Source organism: Heloderma suspectum, chromosome 6 (genome assembly GCF_057233095.1).
Source record: "Heloderma suspectum isolate Gila_16-S chromosome 6, 16-S_ref, whole genome shotgun sequence".
NCBI classification, from domain to species: Eukaryota; Metazoa; Chordata; class Lepidosauria; order Squamata; family Helodermatidae; genus Heloderma; species Heloderma suspectum.
Window position 1 is genome coordinate 79,425,357 of NC_139463.1, and position 22,564 is coordinate 79,447,920.

At 45.9% G+C, this 22,564-nt stretch overlaps 1 protein-coding gene across 1 annotated transcript; it reads left to right on the forward strand.

The window, feature by feature from the left end:
- The first annotated feature begins 702 nt into the window (after positions 1-702).
- On the forward strand, positions 703-22,309 carry LOC146341348 (vomeronasal type-2 receptor 26-like). Its single transcript, XM_084807387.1, has 3 exons — positions 703-1,113; positions 17,017-17,143; positions 21,408-22,309. The coding sequence occupies exons 1-3, from the start codon at positions 703-705 to the stop codon at positions 22,307-22,309; spliced, it is 1,440 nt and encodes a 479-aa protein (XP_084663513.1).
- Positions 22,310-22,564: the final 255 nt, after the last annotated feature.

Here is a 22,564-nt window from a genome sequence, read left to right on the forward strand (position 1 = left end):
AAGGCTAAAAAGGAAATAAAACTGAAGTTAGTAATTCTTGTCAACCGTTAACTTTGCATTGTGACAGCCATGGTTTGCCAACAAAGTTAACACTGCCACACACTTTTCTTAAACCTTTCAGTAGGGATGTCACAGAATTTCTCCTTGAATCTCAGGGAGGCCAAATGCCAGCACATTCGGCCCCCTGAAATTGGTGGAGAAATGGTCTGCCACTCCCCCACCCACCTCCTGGGACGGGACTTACCTTGTGTGAATGACCCTGGTGGCGGCGGCCCATGGGCGCTGCCATTTGCGTACATGCAGTTTGTTTGTTTTTTTTCACTCAGCCGTGACAGGCTACGTAAACATTTACGTAGCCTATCATGGCTGACTGCAGGGACGCAAACGGCGGCGGCTACGGCCGCCACCATTTGCGTCCCAGCAGGACAGGATTCACGGCAGGTGGGACAGGGCACCTCCCCCCACCAGAATTTCGGGGGGGAGGGATGGGGCGCCTCCCCCCTGGCCAGAATTTCAGGCGGGAGGGATGGGGTACCTCCCCCCTGGCCAGAATTTCAAGGGGAGGATGGAGCGCCTCCCCCCCACCGCGAATCAACTTTCGGGTTCAGGTAAGGGACTTTCGTACATCCCTGCCTTTCAGATGCTGTCCATTGTGTCAAGTGCCCAGAAGATCAACATGCAAACAAGAACCATGATCAATGTATGCCCAAGCTTTGGACCTTCTTAACCTATGATGAGCCTTTGGGGATCGTTCTGGTTTCCCTGGCTATTTCCTTTGCTATGATTACAGGTTTGGTGATACTGACCTTTGTAAAGAACTGGAATACCCCCATTGTCAAAGCGAACAACCAAAACCTCACCTGCATTCTCCTCACCTCCATCCTGCTTTGCTACTTCTCTTCCTTTCTGTTTATTGGCACTCCTGGGAAGGTGTCCTGCGTTCTCCGGCAGTTGGCATTTGCAATCATTTTCTCCATTGCAGTGTCTTGTGTTTTGGCAAAAACCGTCATGGTGGTCCTGGCCTTCATGGCCACCAAGCCGGGCAACAGGATGCGGAAACTGCTTGGGCAAAAAGTGGAAAATGCCATTGTGCTTTCCTGCTCCTTCATTCAAGTGTGCATTTGCACTGCATGGCTCTCAACCTCTCCTCCATTCCCAGATGTTGACATGCACTCTCAGGCTGGGCAGATCATAGTGGAATGCAATGAAGGCTCCATCCTCATGTTCTACTGTGTTCTGGGCTACATGGGCTTTCTGGCCCTCATCAGCTTCACAGTAGCTTTCCTAGACAGAAAGCTGCTGGACACTTTCAAAGGCTCTGTGGAATCCTCGCGGAGTGGAGTTGTTCCATGCAGATTCCAGGGGGAAGGAACGGATAGCCTCCCCCCACCTGCGGACCCCAGTGGAGCCAGGTAAGTGGGGTTTCATACACCACTAGCAGTGGTTACTCAAAGCCAACATGGAATTTTGAAGAACAAATCCTGTCAATCTAAGCTAGGGATGTAGGAAACTCACTTATCTTTCCATGGAATTTTTCGCAGTGGGGGGGAGGCGCTCCGTCCCTGCCCCCGGAATCCTCAATGGGGGGGAGGCGATCCAGTCCTCCCCCCTGGAATTCTGCCCGGCCGGCTCCGCTCCATGGCGGCTCTGCGGAGCATCCGGCCAGGCCCATCTGCAGCTGGAGTTCTGGCCGCACACGAGCTGCTGCGGAAGAAAATGGCGGCCGCTGTAGCGGCCGCCATTTGCATCCAGACACGCTGCTGTGATAGGCTACTTAAGTATTTAAGTAGCCTATCACTCGTAACCCTCCCCCCAAAACACCAGTGTACGCAAGTAGCGGCGGCTATGGCGGCCGCCTTTTGCGTTCCCTATTTTTTGCCGTTCTAGCCTCCGCAAATATTTACGTAGGCTATTACGATGAAAAAAAGTGTAACGCAAATAGCATAGTGGGCGCTATTTGTGTTCCTTTTTTTTTTTTTGCCATAATAGCCTATGTAAATATTTACGTAGGCTAGAACGGCGAAAAATAGGGAACGCAAATGGCGGCCGCCGTAACTGCCGCCATTTGCATACGCTGGGGTTTTTTTGGGGGGTAGCCAAGATAGGCTACATAAATACTTATGTAGCCTATCACAGCTGCAAGGATGCCAATGGCGGCCACAACAGCCCAGCCGCAGCCGGCTAGGAGACCAGCCGCCGCCACTGGAACCGCCACCACCACCAAATCCGCTGAATCTGCCCCAGGTAAGTTCCATCCCTGGGGATTCCATGGGGCGGGCGGGGGGGGCAGGAGGCCATTCTGCCATGGATTCCGGGGGGGGCAGATTCTAAAGAATCCGGCCTCACTGTAATCCGTGGCAGTATTCTCTGCCATCCATAGTCTAAGCTGATCTCATTGTTTAATCAGGTGACCTCTCTTGTGGACTGTGGGAATGCTGTGGACATCACATACCTCAGTTTCAGCAAACCTTTCCAGAGAGTGCCCCATGATATCCTGATGAGCATACTAGTGAAATGTGGGCTAGATGAAACAACTGTCAGGTGATTCCACAGTTGGCTACAGGATCAGAGTCAAACTGCACTTCTCAGTGGGATCATTTCCAGTTGGGGAGAGGTAACGAGCAGGGTACCACAGGGCTCAGTCCTGGGCCCAGTGCTCTTCAACATTTGTATTAATGACTTGGATGAGGAGGTGCAGGGAATGCTGATGAAATGTGCAGATGACACAAAATTGGGCAGGATAGCTAATACTTTTGAAGACAGAAACAAAATTCAGAGTGATCTTGATAAACTGGAGCGCTGGGCAGAAAACAACAGAATGACATTTCATAGGGATAAATGCCAAGTTTTGCACCTAGGAAAAAGAAACCAAATGCCCAGTTACAAGATGGGTATACTTGCCTCAACAACAGTACAAACGAGAAGGATCATGGAATTGTTGCAGATCACAAGCTCAATATGAGCCCACAATGTGATGTGGCTGCAAAACAGGCAAGGGCTATTTGGGGCTGCATGAATAGAAGTGTAGCTTCCAAATCCTGTGAAGTACTAGTTCCCCTCTACCTAGCACTGGTTTGGCCTCATCTGGACTGCTGTATCCAGTTCTGGCCACCACACTTTAAGAAGACAGGGATGTACGAAAGACTTACCTGGTTTCATTCAGGGACATCCGCAGTGGGGGGGAGGCGTTCCGTCCCTCCCCCCAAAATCCTCGACCGGGGGGGAGGTGATCCATTTCTCCCCCTGGAATCCTGCCTGGCCGGCTCCACTCTGTGGCAGCTCTGCAGAGCCGCCAGCCAGGGCCGTCCGGCCGCGGACGGGCTGCTGCGGACACAAATGGCGGCCGCCGTACCGGCTGCCATTTGCGTCCAGCAAAGCTGCCATGATAGGCTACGTAAGTATTTACGTAGCTTATCACGGCAAACCAAAAAAAACCCAACAAAAAAAAACAGCGTACGCAAATGGTGGCGGCTACAGTGGCCCCCATCTGCGTTCCCTATTTTTAGCTGTTTTAGCCTACGTAAATATTTATGTAGGCTATTACGGCGAAAAAAAGGGGAATGCAAATAGTGTAGTGGATACGCTGTTTGTTTGTTTTTTAGCTTGCCATGATAGGCTACGTAAATACTTACGTAGCCTATCACGGCAAAGAGCAGGATGCAAATGGCGGCTGGGGCAGCCGGTCGAAACACCAGCCACCACCGCTGGAGCCACCACTGTCACTGCCACCACCACTGTAGTCCCAGATAAGTTTCGTGCTGGGGCTATTCCGCGAGGTGGTGGGGGTGGGAGACCATTCTGCCACAGCTTTTAGGGGGCGAATGCCAGTGCATTCGGCCACACTGAAATCCATGGTGGAATTCTCCGCCATCCCTAAAAGAAGGATGCAGACAAACTGGAGAGTGTTCAGAGGAGGGGAACAAAGATGATCAGGGGACTGGAAACAAGGCCCTGTCAGGTGAGCCTGAAAGAAATGGTCATGCTTACCCTTGAGAAGAGAAGACTGAGGGGAGATATCATACCTCTCTTCAAGTATGAGAAAGGTTGTCAAAGAGAGGAATAATGGGCTCAAGTTACAAGAAGCCAGATTCTGACTGAACATGAGGAAAAAACTCCTGACTTTTAGAGCAATACGACAATGGAACCAATTACCTAGGGAGGTAGTGGGCTCTCCCACACTGGAGGCATTCAAGGGATGTACGAAAGTCCGTTACCTTTTACGAAACTTCATTCGCGGTGGGGGGGAGGTGCTCCATCCCTCCCCCCCCAAATTCTGGCCAAGGGAGAAGCGTCCCGTCCCTCCCCCCCGAAATCCTGGCAGGGGGGGAGGCGCCCTGTCCCTCCCCCCTGAAATTCTGGCCGGGGGGGAGGCGCCCCGTCCCTCCCGCCACGAATCCTGCCGGCCGGGTCTGCAAATGGCAGCGGCTGTAGCCGCTGCCATTTCTGTCCCTGAAGTGAGCCATGATAGGCTACGTAAATGTTTACGTAGCCTATCACGGCTGAGTTAAAAAAAAAAACCCGCGCATACGCAAATGGCGGTGCCCATGGGCGCCGCCATTTGTGTTCCTTATTTTGGCATGTCTAGTCTATGTAAACATTTACGTAGACTACGGTGAAAATAAGGGGAACACAAATAGCGTAGACGCTACGTACATTTGCGCACACGCGGTGTTGTTGTTGTTGTTTTAACTCAGCCATGATAGGCTACATAAACATTTACGTAGCCTATCACGGTATTTTTTTTAAATCTAGCCATGACAGGCTATGTCAATCTTTACATAGCCTATCATGTTTTTTTGTTTTGTTTTTTAATTTGGAAATGGTGGCGGCGGCAGCTGGTCGGAAGACCGGCCGCCGCAGCCGCCGCTGCTGCACCGCCGCTGCACGGCTGCCGCTGCCAGGGAGATTCGCCCAAGGTAAGTCCCATCCCATGGGGGGGCTGGGGGGGCAGACCGTTTTGCCACCGATTTCGGGGGACCGAATGCACTGCCATTCGGCCTCCCCGAGATTTGTGGTGAAATTCTCTGACATCCCTATTCAAGATGAAGCTGGACTAGGGGTGCACGAAAGTCACTTACCTGGTCTCGCAGCTTGCTTCGCGGTGGGGGGGAGGAGCTTCGCTGCTCCCCCCGAAGTTCAGGCTGGGGGGGGAGGCTTCCCTCCTTGCCCAGCCGAAATTCAGGCCAGGGGGGAGGCTTCCTGCCTCGCCCGGCCGAAATTCAGGCCAGGGAGGAGGCACCTCGACTCGCCCGGCCGTGAAATAAAAAGTTTTTTTAAAAAAACGCCCCGTGATAGGCTACGTGATGATTTATGTAGCCTATCATGGCTAGATCTGCAAAGTCAGCCATGATAGGCTACGTTAATCGTCACGTAGCCTATCACGGGTGACTTAAAAAAAAAAAAAAGCGCCTATGGAAATGGCGGCCCCCATAGGGAGCCACCATTTGCGTTCCTTATTTGGTCGCTGTAGTCTACGTAAATCTTTACGTAGACTACAGTGAAAATAAGGGCAACGCAAATAGCGTTGCCCTTATTTTGGCCATAGCCTACGTAATCTTTATGTAGACTACAGCGACCAAATAAGGAATGCGAATGGCGGCTCCCTATGGGGTCCACCATTAGCCGTACGCACTTTTTTTTTTTAAGTCACCCGTGATAGGCTACGTAACGATTTACGTAGCCTATCATGGCTGACTTTGCAAATCTAGCCGTGATAGGGTACGTTAATCGTCACGTAGCCTATCATGGGGGCGTTTTCTTTTTTTTACTTTTCTTGGAATGGCGGTGGCGGCAGCCGGTCGAAAGACCGGCTGCCGCCCCTGCCCCTGTCGAAGCCCTGCCGAACCACCGCTGCTACCCGCCACCAGGATCGACATTCGGGAAAGGTAAGTCCCATCCCGGGGGGGGCGGGGGGCGGGGGGGTGGAGAATTTCTCTCCGAAACTACTTTGGGGGGCCAAATACGTTGGAACTCGCCCCCCCGAAGTTTTGGGAAGAAATTCTCCCCCATCCCTAAGCTGGACAGCCATCCATCAGGGATGCTCTGACTTGGATTCCCCTGCATTGCACAGGGGGTTGGAATCGATGGTCTTATAGGACCCTTCTGATCTTACTATTCTGTGATTCTATGGCAGTGGCCAGAGGCCTTCACTGTGGTTTGACGTGATCCCAGGTAGGGATGGCGGAGAATTTCTCCACGAATCTCGGGGAGGCCAAATGCCAACGCATTCGGCCCCCCGAAATTGTTGGTGAAATTGTCCGCCCCCCCGCCCCCCCTGGATGGGACTTACCTCCCTCGAATGTCCCTCTCGGCGGCGGGTCCCGGCGGGAGTTCGGGGGTGTTTCGTCGGGGGCGGGGGTGGCGGCCGGTCTTCTGACCGGCTGCTGCCGCCGCCATTACAAAATAAAGTAAAAACACACACACACACCCGTGATAGGATACGTAATGATTAACGTAGCCTATCACGGCTAGATTTCCAAAGTCAGCCGTGATAGGCCATGTAAATCGTTACGTAGCCTATCACGGGTGACTTTGAAAAAAAAAAAGCACGTATGCAAATGGCGGCACCCATGGGCGCTGCCATTTGCATTCCTTATTTGGTCCCAGTAGTTTACGTAAAGATTTATGTAGACTACGGCCAAAATAAGGGCAACGCAAATAGCCTATTTACATAGCCTATCACAGGTGTGTGTGTGTGTGTGTGTTTTACTTTTGTATTTTGTGGCCGGGGGGACGGGGCACTTCTCCCCGGCCTGAATTTCGGCCAGGTGAGGCAGGGTGCCCCCCCCCCGGCGTGAATTTCGGGGGGAGAACCGAAGCGCCTCCCCCCCACCGCAAAGCAAGCTGCAGAACCAGGTAAGTCCCTTTCGTACATCCCTAATCCCAGGTGCCAGTAAGAACATTTGTTATTTAAAAACAAACAACAAATAAAAAGTGGGAGAGGTAGGATGCCTTGGCTAGTGCCAAGAAAGTTGTATGGGGTGCCCTCCTCACCATGAGTACAATGTTGCCACCCCACAGGCTATAAGACTGGTTGTCTCTCAAACTCAGGCTGGATATCTACATTTTGGAAAATGAAAAAAGAATACAAAATGTTTAGATTGTTTTGAACTTTCTATGTTCAATGATTATGGGAACGGGATTTTGCTTTGTTTGCTTTATTTGTGCTTGGTTGGAATGTTTGTAGTCATTTACAATTTGCATCACTAGAATATGACTCTATTTTTCAACATTCATATGCCATTGAGTCACCCCCCCAGGCATGAGGGCAGGAGTCACCCCCCAACTGTGCTGCCCCCTTCCTTCAAAGGAGGGGAGGGTGCCCTGTTGCAGGCCGACTTCAGCCTCTGCTCAAACTTCTGCTGGTTGTTCATTTGCAAGGGGTCCGTGGAGGCTTGAGTGAGGCCAGTAGCAGCAGTTGGCCACAAGGGTGCGCTGCCACCACTGCTGCCACTGCTATGGGGGAGCCCCTGCCTCCACCAGCTCCGAGGCCCTCTGGACACAGTCTGGCAGCCATCTTGTTGCAGGGAATCAGGGAACCATTTTTAAAACGGTGTCTCCCTATATTTCTGGAACGAGGCATGGTGGCTTGGCCTCGGTAACTCTCCAAAGTGCACTGAAGGGCATTTGCTTAACCTGATCTCCTTTATCTGATCTTTGGGCCCCCTCTGCCTCGACTTGGAGTTTGAGACACCCAGCTTTGACTCAGAGTTTGGGCAAAGAATAGCCTTAATTTCCTTGTGACGAGCAGCTGTTGATTACGTTCAGAATCTGTCTCTTTTAAAAGGTTTTAATTCTTTGAATTTGGGGTTTTTATTCTTTTATCTTGTTGTTCACCACTCTGAAATCCTTGATGTGGAGTGGTATATAAAGATGGCAAAAGAATAAATCAATAACTAATTTGTAATGAACCATCCTTGGGGTTTGTGTTTGGATGTGAGGAAGGAGGAGATTGCTTGGAGTATGTAATGTTAAGGAAAGTTGGAGGGAGCCTGACATCACCCTTGGAATTATTTAAGTGGAGAGCTGGAAGAGGGAGATGAAAGAGGGTAGAGGGGATGAGCTGGGGGGTAATGGCTGGAGGGGATTATGAGTCCCCATGACATTCAGTGCAGATTTTGATTTACTGTGATTTCCTCACCATTGCTCCTCAAATAAACACTCTGTTTGGCTGTTAACCCTGGTAATTGTCAGGGAAAATGATGCTTGCAGGATTTGACGTACCCACCCTGAGACCTACACTTACAGCGTATTGTTAGCATAGTAAGACTGCGCCTGATTCTCCCAACAGTCCACAGGAGAATTGGTTGGAGTCAGATGTAGCCATCCTTAAAGGAGACCCATATATTGGTATGGTGGACATATATATTTCAGTAATGCAACTAAAGCTGGATTCAAACCAATGTCTCTTTTTTCGGAAACTTATGACCAATACCACACATGCCAGATGTCCATATGCAACTGTTGTGCAGTATGAGCCAACTTTTCCCATTACTGATTCTCCAGGGAGATGGTTTGATGACATCTTTAAAACTTGCTTTTTTTTTTGCTTTACACAGACAAAGTATCCATGACACCAGGGAGGCATCTCTATCCTATGTAATTATCAAAATCACTGTTATTTTGCCATGTACATTAAGGGGAGAATTATTGATCCAGCTTAAAATGTAGGCTTTTTTCATTTCTAAACTGACTTCTGGGCTGAACTGATAACGTGCCTCTCAGAGCTAGGGTACTACTTCTCCTTTGAGGAGTAGGCCAAAAATCCATCATCTTTTCTTTGAACCACTCATTCTTCTCCTGTATGGTACTTGGATGTAAGTATGGTACATTTCAGTGAGTTTCCTGCCGTCGGGACCAATGTAAACAAGGCAGTCATTAAGGATGAAGGTGTGCAGTTGTTTCAGGAGTACGCATGTTCTTGGACTCAAGTGGTTGTTAATGGTGGTATGGCTGCTTCTCCTGCTGCCTCCTATTGTGTATGATCTTAAGCCACAGAAGGTTCAAGAATCAACCAATGTGTCCAAGTCTGGAGATATAATAATTGGAGGGTTCCTCTCTCTCATACAGCCTTTGTATGATTCACTTCAGTTTACAGATCCTCCAGACTGGACTCCTGGTAATTTTCAGTAAGTCTTCCTTTTTTACTTAGTAGTGATAATGCAATTTCCCAGATGAGGGTTAGAATGGACAAGGGTGGAACTCCAATTGGTGCATCTTTGCCTATCAATGATCTCAACGAATTGGGAAGATAGGATCAGCTCAAGATTTTCAGGAGTTATTAGAGGTGTGTCAACCCTGTGTTTAACCCTTCCCTTTCTTTTGCTTTAATCTTTCTGATGCTGAAGGAGTAGCTCTGGCTACCAGTTGTTTTCCGGGCCAAATTCAAGGTGTTGGTTTTGAACTTTAAACCCCCATATAGTTCCAGCCCCAGTATCTCAAGGAACTCCTCCATCAGCACCAGAGCGTCCACTCAACAAGATCAGCCTAGGATGGCCTTCTCTCTGTCCCAACAGCCAAGATAGCTAGGCTGGTGAGGATGAGGGAGAGGGCCCTCTCTGTGGTGGCACCCACTCTGTGGAACTCCCTCCCTAGGGAACTCTACCAAACCCCCTCTTTAATGGGCTTCTGCCACGCATTGAAAACTTGATTGTTCAGGCAGGCATTTGGTGTCGGTTAGGGTATTTGTAGAAATGCAATGCTTTAATGTGTGATTTTACTGTTTTAAAATGTTTGTACTGTTGTACATCGGCCAGAGTGGCTGGGTGACTGTCCAGATGGGCAATTAAGAAAATCAATCAATCAATTAATCAATCTCAAATTCTGATATGGATGGGAAGCTCTACAACCTTTGCCCATCTTCCACTAGTGAAAATGCATTGCAATATTTCTTTCCCTGTCAATTTCATTGCAGAATAGTGTTGAAGAATTATCAACAGATCTTTGCTTTTATTTTTGCCATCCATGAGATCAATAAGAATCCCAGCCTCTTGCCCAACATGACTCTGGGGTTCCATATCTATGACAACCTACATAATACAAGAAGCACATCTGAAGCCATTATGGATCTGCTGTTCACACGGCAAAGGAAGGCGCCTAATTTCAAGTGTAATCAGAAAAAAGAGGTGTTGTCTATCATTGGGGGGCTCAGTGGAGGAGACATTATCCAGATGGCCAGCATCATTAGTCTGTACAAGATTCCACAGGTAAATAACATCTTTTGGGATGGCTGAAAACTCTTGCTTTTCAGACATATTCTAATGTGATGTCCTTTCAGTTAACTTTGTTCATTTCAAAACAAAGTCATTGCGGCTTCACGGCAATCTACAAACTCAAATTAAACTAAAATATATGTTACCTAATGTAACCTTCATTTCCTGCTCCAGCATTTAAGGAAGGGCAGATGGAATGAATATACATCCTTGATGACAGTTGTGGTAATGAATGAATGCACCTACATTTATTTCATCTGCCTGCATGTCTCCTTCTCTGCCTGCCTGCCTGCCCGCCTCTCTCTTTCTCTCTTTTCTCCCTCTCTCTCTCTCTGAAGATATGCTGCTTCATTATGTCCCCATAACCAAAATATATCCCCCATTATTGCAACCAGCTAACATGAGATATGCTCTGATTCCACTGTGTCAGGCGTAGACTTGAAGAAAGCTTCTTTTAAACAGGTGTGTTTGGACTATATTTTATAGTCCAAATATAGACATATATAACTATATGTCTATATTTTGCAGGCTGACCGGTGTTAATTATGGTTTTCTTTGTGGATAGAAATGATGGATTGAAGTCACCTCCATGTCATTAAATCTAAATACATGGATGTAAAATGCATAGAACACACTCTTTTTCTGATTGTTGGGTATTTTAGCCATGATTTAATGGAGAGTTATGTTTGTTAACAAGTAAAACAATTGCTCAGCTTGAGGAATTGAATTTGCCTGTTTTAACCAGCATAATTTGATCCTGTTTTTTGTCTATTGCAGTCAGAATATAATTTACTATTAGTGAAATGTTTCTTTGTGAACTCTATATCACAGAAAATGTATCGTCTATATTATTTAGGAAACATTGAAAAGACAAATATTGAAAGAAATATCTGCAGACACAGTAATTGGGAAACCTGGAAAGATTTCTCTAGCCTCTATTAAGTTACATTTTCCCCATTAGATCACATATAGTGGACATGAGACTACTCTCTCCAGTAAAACCCATATTCCTTCTTTGTACTGGATGACACCAAGAGAAACAACTTTGCATGAGGGGATTGTCCAGCTGCTCCTGCATTTTGGATGGACATGGATTGGCCTCATTGTTTCAGAGGATGATGACGGAGAAAGGTTTGTGCATCTGCTGAATCCTGTGCTTGCTCAGAATCATATCTGTGTTGAATTTCTGGAATGGTCCCGAGCAGTACACAGATCCAATACACGTGCTTACATCGAGATTCTTTCTAAGCTAAGGAAAGCACTTTTATTAACCAAAGGCAATGTGGTTATTGTCAGCGGGGATGTTCATACTCTGTTTCCTTTAACTGTCATCTTAGGCAGTTATGACTTTCATGATCCCCATATAGGGAAGGTTTGGATTACAACAGCTCAGTGGGATTTCACCAGCACAATGTATGGAAGCAGTTTTTCTTCCAAAACCTTCCATGGTGCATTAACTTTCTCTGTCCAAACAAATGCAGTGCCAGCATTCAAGGATTTTCTCCGAAGCCTGAAGCCTGATGAGACACTGATGCATTTCCTTTATCTGTTCTGGCAAATGGCATTCAAGTGTTGTGTGAGAGGTGCCAATCTTGCAAACTGTAAGAACTGTACTGGAGGGGAAAAGCTGGAGAACCTGTCCACATCCCTCTTTGATATGGATATGAGCAGTCAGAGCTACAGTATCTACAATGCCCTCTATGCTGTCGCACACACTTTGCATGCTACCTATTTATCGAAACATAAAATGATGGTGCTTGGAGTCAAAGCAGGACATATGAATGTTCAGCCATGGCAGGTAAAGTGACCACTCATTTACATTTCCCCCAGAGTAGGACAATGTATTTTCATGGCTTTCAGTAGCATAACGGACTGTTGCCAGGAGACACAAAACTGAGAAGGAGAATGCCTCAGGTACAAGTTGCTGGGGACAACAGTGGGAACGGGCTGTTTCCTCCTATCCTGCTTCCAGGTTTCTCACAGCCATTTGGTTGGTCACTGCAGGTAACTAACTAACTAACTAACTAACTAATTAACTAACTAACGATTCATTCATTCATTCATTCATTACATTTATATCCCACCTTTTTTCCTCTTTGAGGAACCCAAGGTGGCGTACCTAATCCTCCTCTTCTCCATTTTAGCCTCACAACAACAACCCTGTGAGGTAGGCTGGGCTGAGAGTCTGTGACTGGCCCAAAGTCACCCAGTCAGCTTCCATGGCCGAGTGGGGACTAGAACCCAGATCTCCTGGCTCCCAGTCCAACACTCTAGCCATTATACCACAGTGGCTCTCTAGATTCCTGCAAGGTAGGCCTTTGGTCTGATCCAAGACAGCTCTTCCTATATTCTGGAGCCCTTTTGTGTGTTGTGTGAACAATCTAACAATAGTAGATGTAGTTTCAGAGCTTCGTATGGTACCAAGATGATAGGAAGGCAAGGGAAATCTGCTGTTCTGTATTCCTATGCAGTTCAGCTTTACAGTAAACTCTCAAATGGAAGACTGATGGGATAAATGCTCAGAAAGAGTGCCCTTTCCTTGATAAATGCTGGTGTACTTTCTCCTCATCTAGCTCCACTCCTTCCTAGAAAACCTCCACATTAACAATGGTGCTGGCCATGAAATATTCATTGGGGATGGGCAACTGGCAGCTGGATATGACATCATCAACTGGCTCACTTTTCCCAACCAATCCTTTCTGAAAGTCCAGGTTGGAACAATTACATCAAGCCAAAAGTTCAGCATTGCTTCGGATTCCATAAGATGGAACAGCATATTTACCCAGGTACCCAGCATATTTACCCAGGTTATAAACAACAGGATCCATTTTAAAGCCAGAGATAAATGGAAGGATATTGCTGCCCAGGCATTGTATCTCAGTCTTGGAGATTGTTCATCAGTGCATATTTCTGAGTAGCCCTTTACCCTCTGGCTTATATGACTGGTGCAAAAGCTCTTGCCTGTGTGCAGCATTTGGCCAGGAAAGCCCTTTCTGGTGGTCCTCCAAAGCCTCCTACATCTGGTACCACTGTGGGATATCTGATCCCAGTGGGAGGGTTGGAATGAATATCATCTGAGGGCACAGTTGCTCAACCAATCCCCCCCACCCAGGCTCCCTCCCCCTTCTCTCTAGATAAAATCCTGGGGTCTGCCTCCCCTGTATCGGCAGAAATCACTCTCTTCCTGTCTCTCCCCACCATCATTAATTACTTCCTTGCAGGGACAATCATTAAAGGAACACATTGTCCCCTTTCTCCTTTTCCCTGAAGGTCCAGATGCACCTGCATTTCAGGAACAAGCCTCACTGAGCACAATGGGAGTTACCAGCCCCCTTTCTAAGCTGATGCTGCACTGAAACAAAGGTGTGAATTAGTTACACTCAGATGCAATAACCCAAACAATGGAGAATTGCAGGATTGAGATATTGCTTTACAGCCTTTATGGACGTTGTGCTGTAAAATATGCTCTCACTGTGAAGAGCATACCCCTGGGCAGGGCTAGCATACCCGAGGTAATTCCTGGTGTTGGGACACATAACAACTATACTGCAGAGAAGCTTACTTAAGAAAAAGAATGAGACTTCAAGCAGTCTCAGGAAATCCGGTTTTCCTGTGATAAGTTCCGGGGTGCCTGCTGCATGGTCACGATGTCATGTGTCCCTAATGACCTCCAAATGCAACCCGCTCAGAGTAAATTGCTCATGGAGACTGCCCCCATGTCAATATTTACAAATTTGCTAAATGATCTTACTTCTAAAAGTTTTAAAGTATCATGACAATTTTAGGAGCAAACTCAGTTCTACATAAAATAATTTGAGGAACAGAAAGGCTGCTTTCTGTTTCTGAAGCAACCCTCCACAATCTGGTGCCCTCCGGATGTTTTAGACTACTGATGCCCTCCGGATGTTTGAGCCCAGCATTCCTGACCACTGGCCATAGTGCCTGAGGCTGATGGGTGCTGAAGTCCAAAATGTCTGGACCATGTTGGGGAAGGCTGTCTTAAAGCAATAAAGTGACTTCCGATCTGAAAGAAGTGCTAAAACATAAGCATTGCTTATTTTTCAATTTCCCCCAAATTTTCAATGATTCCGAAAAAACAAGAAATTTTGTTTTGTTTTGTTTTTCTTTTCATCCCCCCCCCCTTTCCTCACAATTTCAAGAAATATCTCATGTCTAGTTTTCACACTACTAGGGAAGAGTCAATGAGTTTCCCCCACTGATTTCATAAACAGGCTAGGTTTTTCGGCTTTCTTTCAACCTTTGGTCTAAATATATTCCTTCTCATTGGCAGACAAAAGTTTACATTTGTGTAAATGTATGTGTAAAATTCTTTCAGTCTATTCTGTGGTGAAATATTTACCAAAATATTTCCCAAATATTTGGAAAACGGATAATGTGGAGCTGTGCTAACATTTCTGAGGGGTGGGGAAAATTATTTTTGGATAAATAGAAGAATTGTCTTTCCTCCTGTGAAAAAAATTGCCTTTACCCAGGGATTCCATGAGCATTTCTACATAAGGCTTTAATTGTGCCCTGGGATGGGCAGAACGCTTACCTGCCATTCCGGGGGGGGGGGTCTGCAGGGGGGGAGGTGATCCCTTCCTCCCCCCTCGAATCCTCTTCGGCAGGGACATCCCTGCTTTTATGTGAAAGTCTATGCAAATATCTGCATAGACTATCGTGTTAATGAAACGCACGGATGCAAATGGCATCCAGGATGCCATTTGCAGCTGTGGAGGCCTTAGTTTAAGGTAAATGCAGCCATTTATGGCTGCATTTACCTTAAACTAAGGCCTTTACTGCGGCAAATGGCATCCCGGATGCCATTTGTGTCCTCAGTCAATCCGCCCAGCCTGCAATACGGAGCTCCGGAGCCAGCCGGTGGGGAGGACCTGGTCGAAGAGGATTCCTCCTGGAGGCGCAGGTAGGACATCCGATCCTCTGTGGACTTCGGAGTGCTGGATTCAAATGAATCTGGCCTCAATGGGGTCCATGGAGGATTTCTCCAACATCTGTAATTGTGCCTCACAGGCTTTTGTGGATCCTTGAAATTATGTGCATCACCTCCAGGGCCCCTGTGCTTTCTGGCCATTATTTGGGCTTTTTTTCTATGGGGAAAGTGCGATAAGAGATTGCATCGCTCTCTGAAGTGCAATAAATGTTCCTTGAATTTCTGGAATCCCACGATATCGCAACTGTAGTATAGTACAGTCTAGTGGCTCTATAATGAAACATCTAGAACTTTCCCTAGAAAGAGAAACCCCAAGTGAAACCATGTGAAATGGAGCCAGTCTTAATCCCACAAGGAATCTGAAAGCAGAAGCCTTTGTAAGGGGGCAGAATTTTAACCTCATTTAGAAATGCCCTCTGAAATGGAATTCCAATAATTGGGTGGCAAGAGTTCTAGCCCTCCAAATAACCACTCCCACATATTTTTTTTCCCCAGTGCAAAGTGTCACCAGGAAATGCGAGGTTTTACTGACTTCTGGTACTAGACACAGGGTTGTAGTTCAGTAACAACTCTCAGAGCCTGAGCTTTGGTCTTTTCCGTCTATTACTCATTTCAAGTCGATCTCTAGTACAGAATACACACTAAGCACACAGTGCTGAAACAAACAAATCAAAACAACTTCGAGATACATTTATGGCCTCAAGGCTTATGAAGAGAAAAACACCATAGAACATATGGCCCTTTAACAGTCTTCTCAAATCAAGCAAAGAAGGTGAGTTCTCCCATGGAGAACTATAATATTTGATCTCTGAACAGCCTTTTCTACCTGATAAGCATTTTTACGCATGTTTATCTGCTTACATACACTCAGATTTCATGTTTCCTGTTAACACAATGGAAATATCAACACAGTATGAGATCTGTTCTAAAAATCTATACCTCCTGGACTCAGAACCAGATTTCTGACTAGAAAAAACATGGATGTGAGACAACATCTGTGAACATCACATTATGCAACTAGGGATGGGTGGATCCCCTACCTGTCATTCCGCGGGGGTAGGCAATTCGCCCCTCCTCCAGAATCCGTCCAGGCTGGCTCCACTCCATGTTGATCCTGCAGAGCCAGCTGCCTGTTTCACATCAATGCTGAATGTCGATACGGCCGGCAGCCATTGCAGTGCCATATCACTGTAAATCTCTGGATGCAAATGGCACAGTGGGCACCATTTGCAGCCGTAAAGCTGGTAGATTAACCTAAATGCAGCACATAAATGGCTGCATTTAGGCTAATCTACCAGCTTCATGGCTGCAAATGGCATCCACTGCGCCATTTGCATCCCTGATTTTGACGTGATAGGCTATGCAAATATTTGGAACCAATGGGTGTTGCTCCTCTTACTACCACTTTCCTTCCCTGAGTCCATTGCTTTCTTTGTCCATCAATGTAGACATACAATATAGTTTCCTTTATCCTGAATTGAATTGCTCTTTTTCATAGTGTTTTAAGAATTCCATGTATTCCCACAGAGAATATTTCACAGACTGCCACCCCCACCACCCACCCACCCCCAACACACAAACATTATGCTGCACGTGAGAAAAGATGCAGAAGTCATGTTTACTCCCCTGGATATTTTTAAATCATTCCTGAAAATGAAATATTGAATTTCATTCTTTTTGTCTTGTAAATATTATACAATGTTTATGATATATGGAATTTCATTTGGATCTACTTTTGACAGCACGCCAGGAAACCAGACTTCAGAATTTCCTCGGTTTTTGAGTAGAAATATTGGTGGACTAACTGTCATTAAAAAATTATTTGTTATTGACCTCCCAGTTTATTGTTATTAGATGCAGCCCCGTTCCACGTGCGTTGAGAGCTGCCTTTCTGGACACAGCAAGATAGTTCCAGAGGGGAACCCAGTTTGTTGCTATGACTGTATTCATTGCCCAGAAGACATGATCTCAAACCAGACAGGTAAGCAGCAGCACACAGATTTGCCCTTATAATGTTTTCAAATGCGTATTTACTTTCATATTTTAACGTCTTGATTCAAGTTTTGATTCCCCAAAGAACTGACTCAGTTAATGTAGTAATCTTCAGGTGACAAAAATCTCGAAGAGATTTTGATTTTTTACAGACGCATCTTTTGAGCATTTATAATTCCTTGGCATATGGAATGGCATATTATATAATATGTTTGCACTACTTGCCACTAATTTTCATAATGCCCCTCAACAGTTCCCGAAGGTGAAGTGGGGCCATTGGGCGCACTGCCTAACCTAGAGCAGTGAGTTGCCCATAGTAGGATGTTTGCGGGGGGTTGGGTGTCCTTCTTACTTTGTAACATGACAAGGACAGCCTCTCCTTAAGGAATGCCAGCTTGTTTTGACAACAGGAAAAATTGAAGTGTCTGTCTCTCTTTCTCTCTGTGTCTATATAGTGATATTGATAGAGACAGATATATATGAAAAACAGCAAGACTAACAACAGAGTATTCAAAAACATATTTTAAGCTAAGCTTTTCAGCTTCCACCCACATTATTAGTTGTGCCAGACACACACACACACCTGTGTCATATTTATATTGCAGGTGGTGCTGGTTCTCCCTACAAAAGTACAGAAGGACTCCCATGTCTACTCTCTCAAGATTTGTCTTTACCTCCCAGGGAGTGTTCATTGTCACCATCACCCTGTTTTTACTTACATGATTCTTTGTGGTAACATGTGCCCTGAAGAGTTACATATTACAATTTTCTCTTGTGGGCTAGAGTTAGAGTCCACAGCTTGGACTTGCCTTTGCTGTAGTTTTCAGTTTTAGTTTTCATTGTGTTCTTCACCCAGCCAGCAAAAAAGATGCATATTTGTGTCCCTGTATTTAAAGTAAATGTTTCTTTCATATGGAATCATTTTTATAGTGAGTAGCCAAGAGCCAGATGCTAAAACAATGTAATAAAGAAGTAAAACGACCTGGAAAAATACCTACCCTAACTTGTATGGTCTGCTATTTTAAAGGCTCACTATATTTGAATAGGGGCTAGAATGATACACACCTTTTGGGGCACTTAATTATTGTTGTTGTTGTTGTTCAGTCGTTCAGTCATGTCCGACTCTTCCTGATCCCATGGACCATAGCACGCCAGGCCTTTCTGTCCTGCGCTCTCTCCCGGAGCGTGCTCAAGTTCATATTCATTGCATCCGTGATGCTATCTAGCCATCTCATCCTCTGCCGTCCCCTTCTCCTTTTGCCTTCAGTCTTTCCCAGCATCAGGGTCTTTTCCAGGGAGTTTTCTCTTCGCATTAGGTGGCCAAAATATTGGAGCTTCAGCTTCATTATCTGTCCTTCCAATGAGCAGTCAGGGTTGATTTCCTTTAGGATGGACTGATTTGACCTCCTTGCAGTCCAGGAGACTCGTAAGAGTCTTCTCCAGCACCACAGTTCGAAAGCATCAATTCTTTGGTGCTCAGCCTTCCTTATAGTCCAGCTCTCCCAGCCATACATTACTACTGGGAAAACCATAGCTTTGATTAGACGGACCTTTGTCGGCAAGGTGATGTCTCTGCTTCTTACTATGCTGTCTAGGTTGGCCATAGCTTTCCTCCCAAGGAGCAAGCGTCTTTTAATTTCATGGCTACAGTCACCGTCTGCAGTGATCTTGGAGCCCAAGAAAGTAAAATCTGTCACTGCTTCCATTTCTTCCCCTTCTATATGCCAGGAAGTGATAGGGCCAGATGACATGATCTTAGTTTTTTTAATGTTGAGTTTCAAACCAGCTTTTGCACTCTCCTCTTTCACCCTCAACAAGAGGGTCTTGAGATCCTCTTCGCTTTCTGCCATTAGGGTGATATCGTCTGCATATCGGAGGTTGTTGATAATTCTCCCGGCAATCTTAATTCCGACCTCTGATTCATCCAACCCGGCATTACTCATGATGTACTCTGCATATAAGTTAAATAAGCAGGGTGACAATATGCAGCCTTGTCGTACTCCTTTCCCAATTTTGAACCAATCGGTTGTTCCATGTCTGGTTCTTACTGTTGCTTCTTGACCCTCGTACAGGTTTCTCAGGAGACAGGTAAGGTGGTCTGGTACTCCCATCACTTTAAGAATTTGCCACAGTTTGTTGTGATCCACACAATCAAAGGCTTTAGCGTAGTCAATGAAGCAGAAATAGATGTTTTTCTGGAATTCTCTTGCTTTCTCCATGATGCAGCGAATGTTGGCGATTTGATCTCTAGTTCCTCTGCCTCTTCTAAACCCAGCTTGTACTTCCGGTAGTTCTCTGTTCGCATACTGCTGAAGCCTAGCTTGTAGGATAACACAGAGCCCTAGATTCATAGAAACACTGCTGTGTTGTGTAAGCTACAGTTAGCTGGCTGGACACCGAGGATGCACTCAGGCCTTTTTTCTGGCTTTCCACTGAATGTGTGCAGAGTAGTGTGAGGCCTTCTCAGTGATGGTAGGCAGAAAAATCTGCCTACCATTAAAAATTAACGTCACCACTGGCTTTCCATCCTACACCATTTGTGTTCCTGCTCTTTTAGCGATAGGCTCTATAAATATTTATGTAGCCTATCATGGCGAAAGCAGGGATGGAAATGGCGTCTGCTACGCCAGATGCCATTGGCGTCTGCAGACTGGGGCACCGGATGGCAGAGGATGGACCCGGATCAGACGGCGGTAGGTAGGGTCCGTCCAGGGAGAATTTTGCAGGGGGGGGAGTAGTCTGTTTCACCACGGACTGTGGGCGGGGGGATACTAAATAATCCTGCCTCATTGGAGTCCTTGGCAGATTCCTCCGTCATCCCTAGGATGGACACATTTGTTATTCAGGTGGAATCTGAAGTTGAGGAAGTTATACGTATTGTTGTCAGCAGCACGTTCCCTAATAGGTTTACTTTGACTGCATTGTAACATGTTCTTTCTTACTCTGTTCCTTGAACAGGGTTTGCTTGTAGTTTTGTATCAGTGTTTTCTTGTGATTCAAGATTAAAATGAATTCTTTGAGAAAACAAGTTCCACTGTTATTTTCTTGCCTTTTTGAAATAACTTTGTTTGTTTTCCACCTTTCACTATCCCCGTCTTCACTGGATCTTTAACAGACGCATTTCTTGGAGTGCGTGTGTGTATGCGTGTGTGTGCGTGTGTGTGTGTGTCTGGAGGGAGGAATTTGGTGATTTAATTCCTGGCGTTCATAATGAATTTTCAGTTTATTGCATTTTGAAGAGCCTGTGATGTACATTCATGCTAATTCTGCACAGAGCCGTGAGAGGAAGGTTGTTTCCTTTCCTATCCTCAGAACCTCCTCCATCATGAGAAAGGGTGGGGGAGGGATCAGCTGATGCTATGAATCAGCAAAAAGAAAAAGGCCCTTCAAGAAATGGGACTGCCTTACCTATAAAGGATGTCTGCCGAGAGGGCTGCCTTCAACCCTTGAACATACTTGCTGAGATACTTGCTGAGATTGTGTGATGCCTTTGAATGTTAATACACATTCCATCCTCTTCGTATTGCAATGACGGCTGGCTGAATTCTGTTAAAGTTATGATGAATAGAGGAACTCATACCAAAAAAAAATAGAGACAACCAACACTGTATAACATGGAGATCCCTGCTTAGAGGAAAAACAAAAAGGGTGAAGGTGAGACTCATGCTGGGGCCAAACCTCCGACATCAGTTCACCTTGGATTAACTTGAAAATGATTCAAAATTCAAAAGATCTCAAATTATTTCTCCCAACCTATATGCGTACTTGGGAAATTAGTCCCTAGGCTGGAGGTGCCTTAAAGGCCTTCACAGTAACTGATACAGCACAATGGACTGTAGTATCTTTGAGACTGTGGAGTTGTGTCTTTCATGAGTCATGCCGGATATGTTGTTTGAATCATTCCAAGGTTGGCTAGCACATGGAATCCTCAGCATATAACAATATCATTGGGATCAGTTGCTGGTTTTCCATGAACCACAGTGGAGTTGCAGTTGATAACATCTAACATATATGTTGTTTGAAATGCTTATTATTCTCAACATTGCTGTTGGGAATGAATATGATCCCTGCTGTGCTACCAGCTCATGAGAGTAGCAGGTACATTGAAGACATTCTATGTCATAGATATCTGAAGGCGAAAAAGGAAGTAACTCCAAAGATAGTAAGTCTTGTCAACCATTAACTTTGCATTGTGACAACCATGGTTTGTCAATAAAGCTAACACTGCCACACCCTTTCCCTAACACTTTCAGATGCTGTTTATTGTGTCAAGTGCCCAGAAGATCAATATGCAAACAAGAACCAAGATCAATGTATCCCCAAACTTCGGACCTTCTTAACCTATGAAGAGCCTTTGGGGATTGTTCTGGTTTCCCTGGCTATTTCCTTTGCTGTGATTACAGGTTTGGTGATATTGACCTTTGTAAACAACTGGAATACACCCATTGTCAAAGCAAACAACCAAAACCTCACCTGTATTCTCCTCACCTCCATCCTGCTTTGCTACTTCTCTTCCTTTCTGTTCATTGGCACTCCTGGGAAGTTCTCCTGCCTTCTCCGGCAGTTGGCGTTTGCTATCATTTTCTCTATTGCAGTGTCTTGTGTCTTGGCAAAAACTGTCATGGTGGTCCTGGCCTTCATGGCCACCAAGCCGGGCAACAGGATGAGGAAACTGCTTGGGCAAAAAGTGGCAAATGCCATTGTGCTTTCCTGCTCCTTCATTCAGGTGTGCATCTGCATTGCATGGCTCTCAACCTCCCCTCCATTCCCAGATGTTGACATGCACTCTCAAGCTGGGCAGATCATAATGGAATGCAATGAAGGCTCCATCCTCATGTTCTACTGTGTTCTGGGCTACATGGGCTTTCTGGCCCTCATCAGCTTCACAGTAGCATTCCTGGCCAGAAAGCTGCCAGACACTTTCAATAAAGCCAAGCTGATCACCTTCAGCATGCTGGTGTTTTGCAGTGTTTGGATCTCCTTCATTCCAGCTTCCCTGAGCACCAAGGGGAAAGATGTGGTGGCTGTGGAAGTTTTTGCCATCTTGGCCTCCAACACTGGGTTATTGGGTTGCATCTTTCTCCCAAAGTGTTACATCATTGTTCTAAGAGCTGAGCTCAACTCCAGGAAGCTTCAAACAGAGAAAACCACTTAGGGAATACGGGAAGATCAAAGTTGTACTCTATTTCATCTGCTTGGTTATTTGGAGGAAGGCCAAGGCAGTTATAGTCAGGGAATTTGGAAAGTATCTAAGTTCCTTGATGGATTTCTTCCGCTTAATTAAAATGGGACTTCTCCATTTTAGCACTTCAATGTTTCTCCAGAACATTTAATGGGTACTACATTGTAGATCATTCTGATACTCCTATTTTGTCAGGTACCTTGTTTATTTTTGTTTATTTAAAAGGAG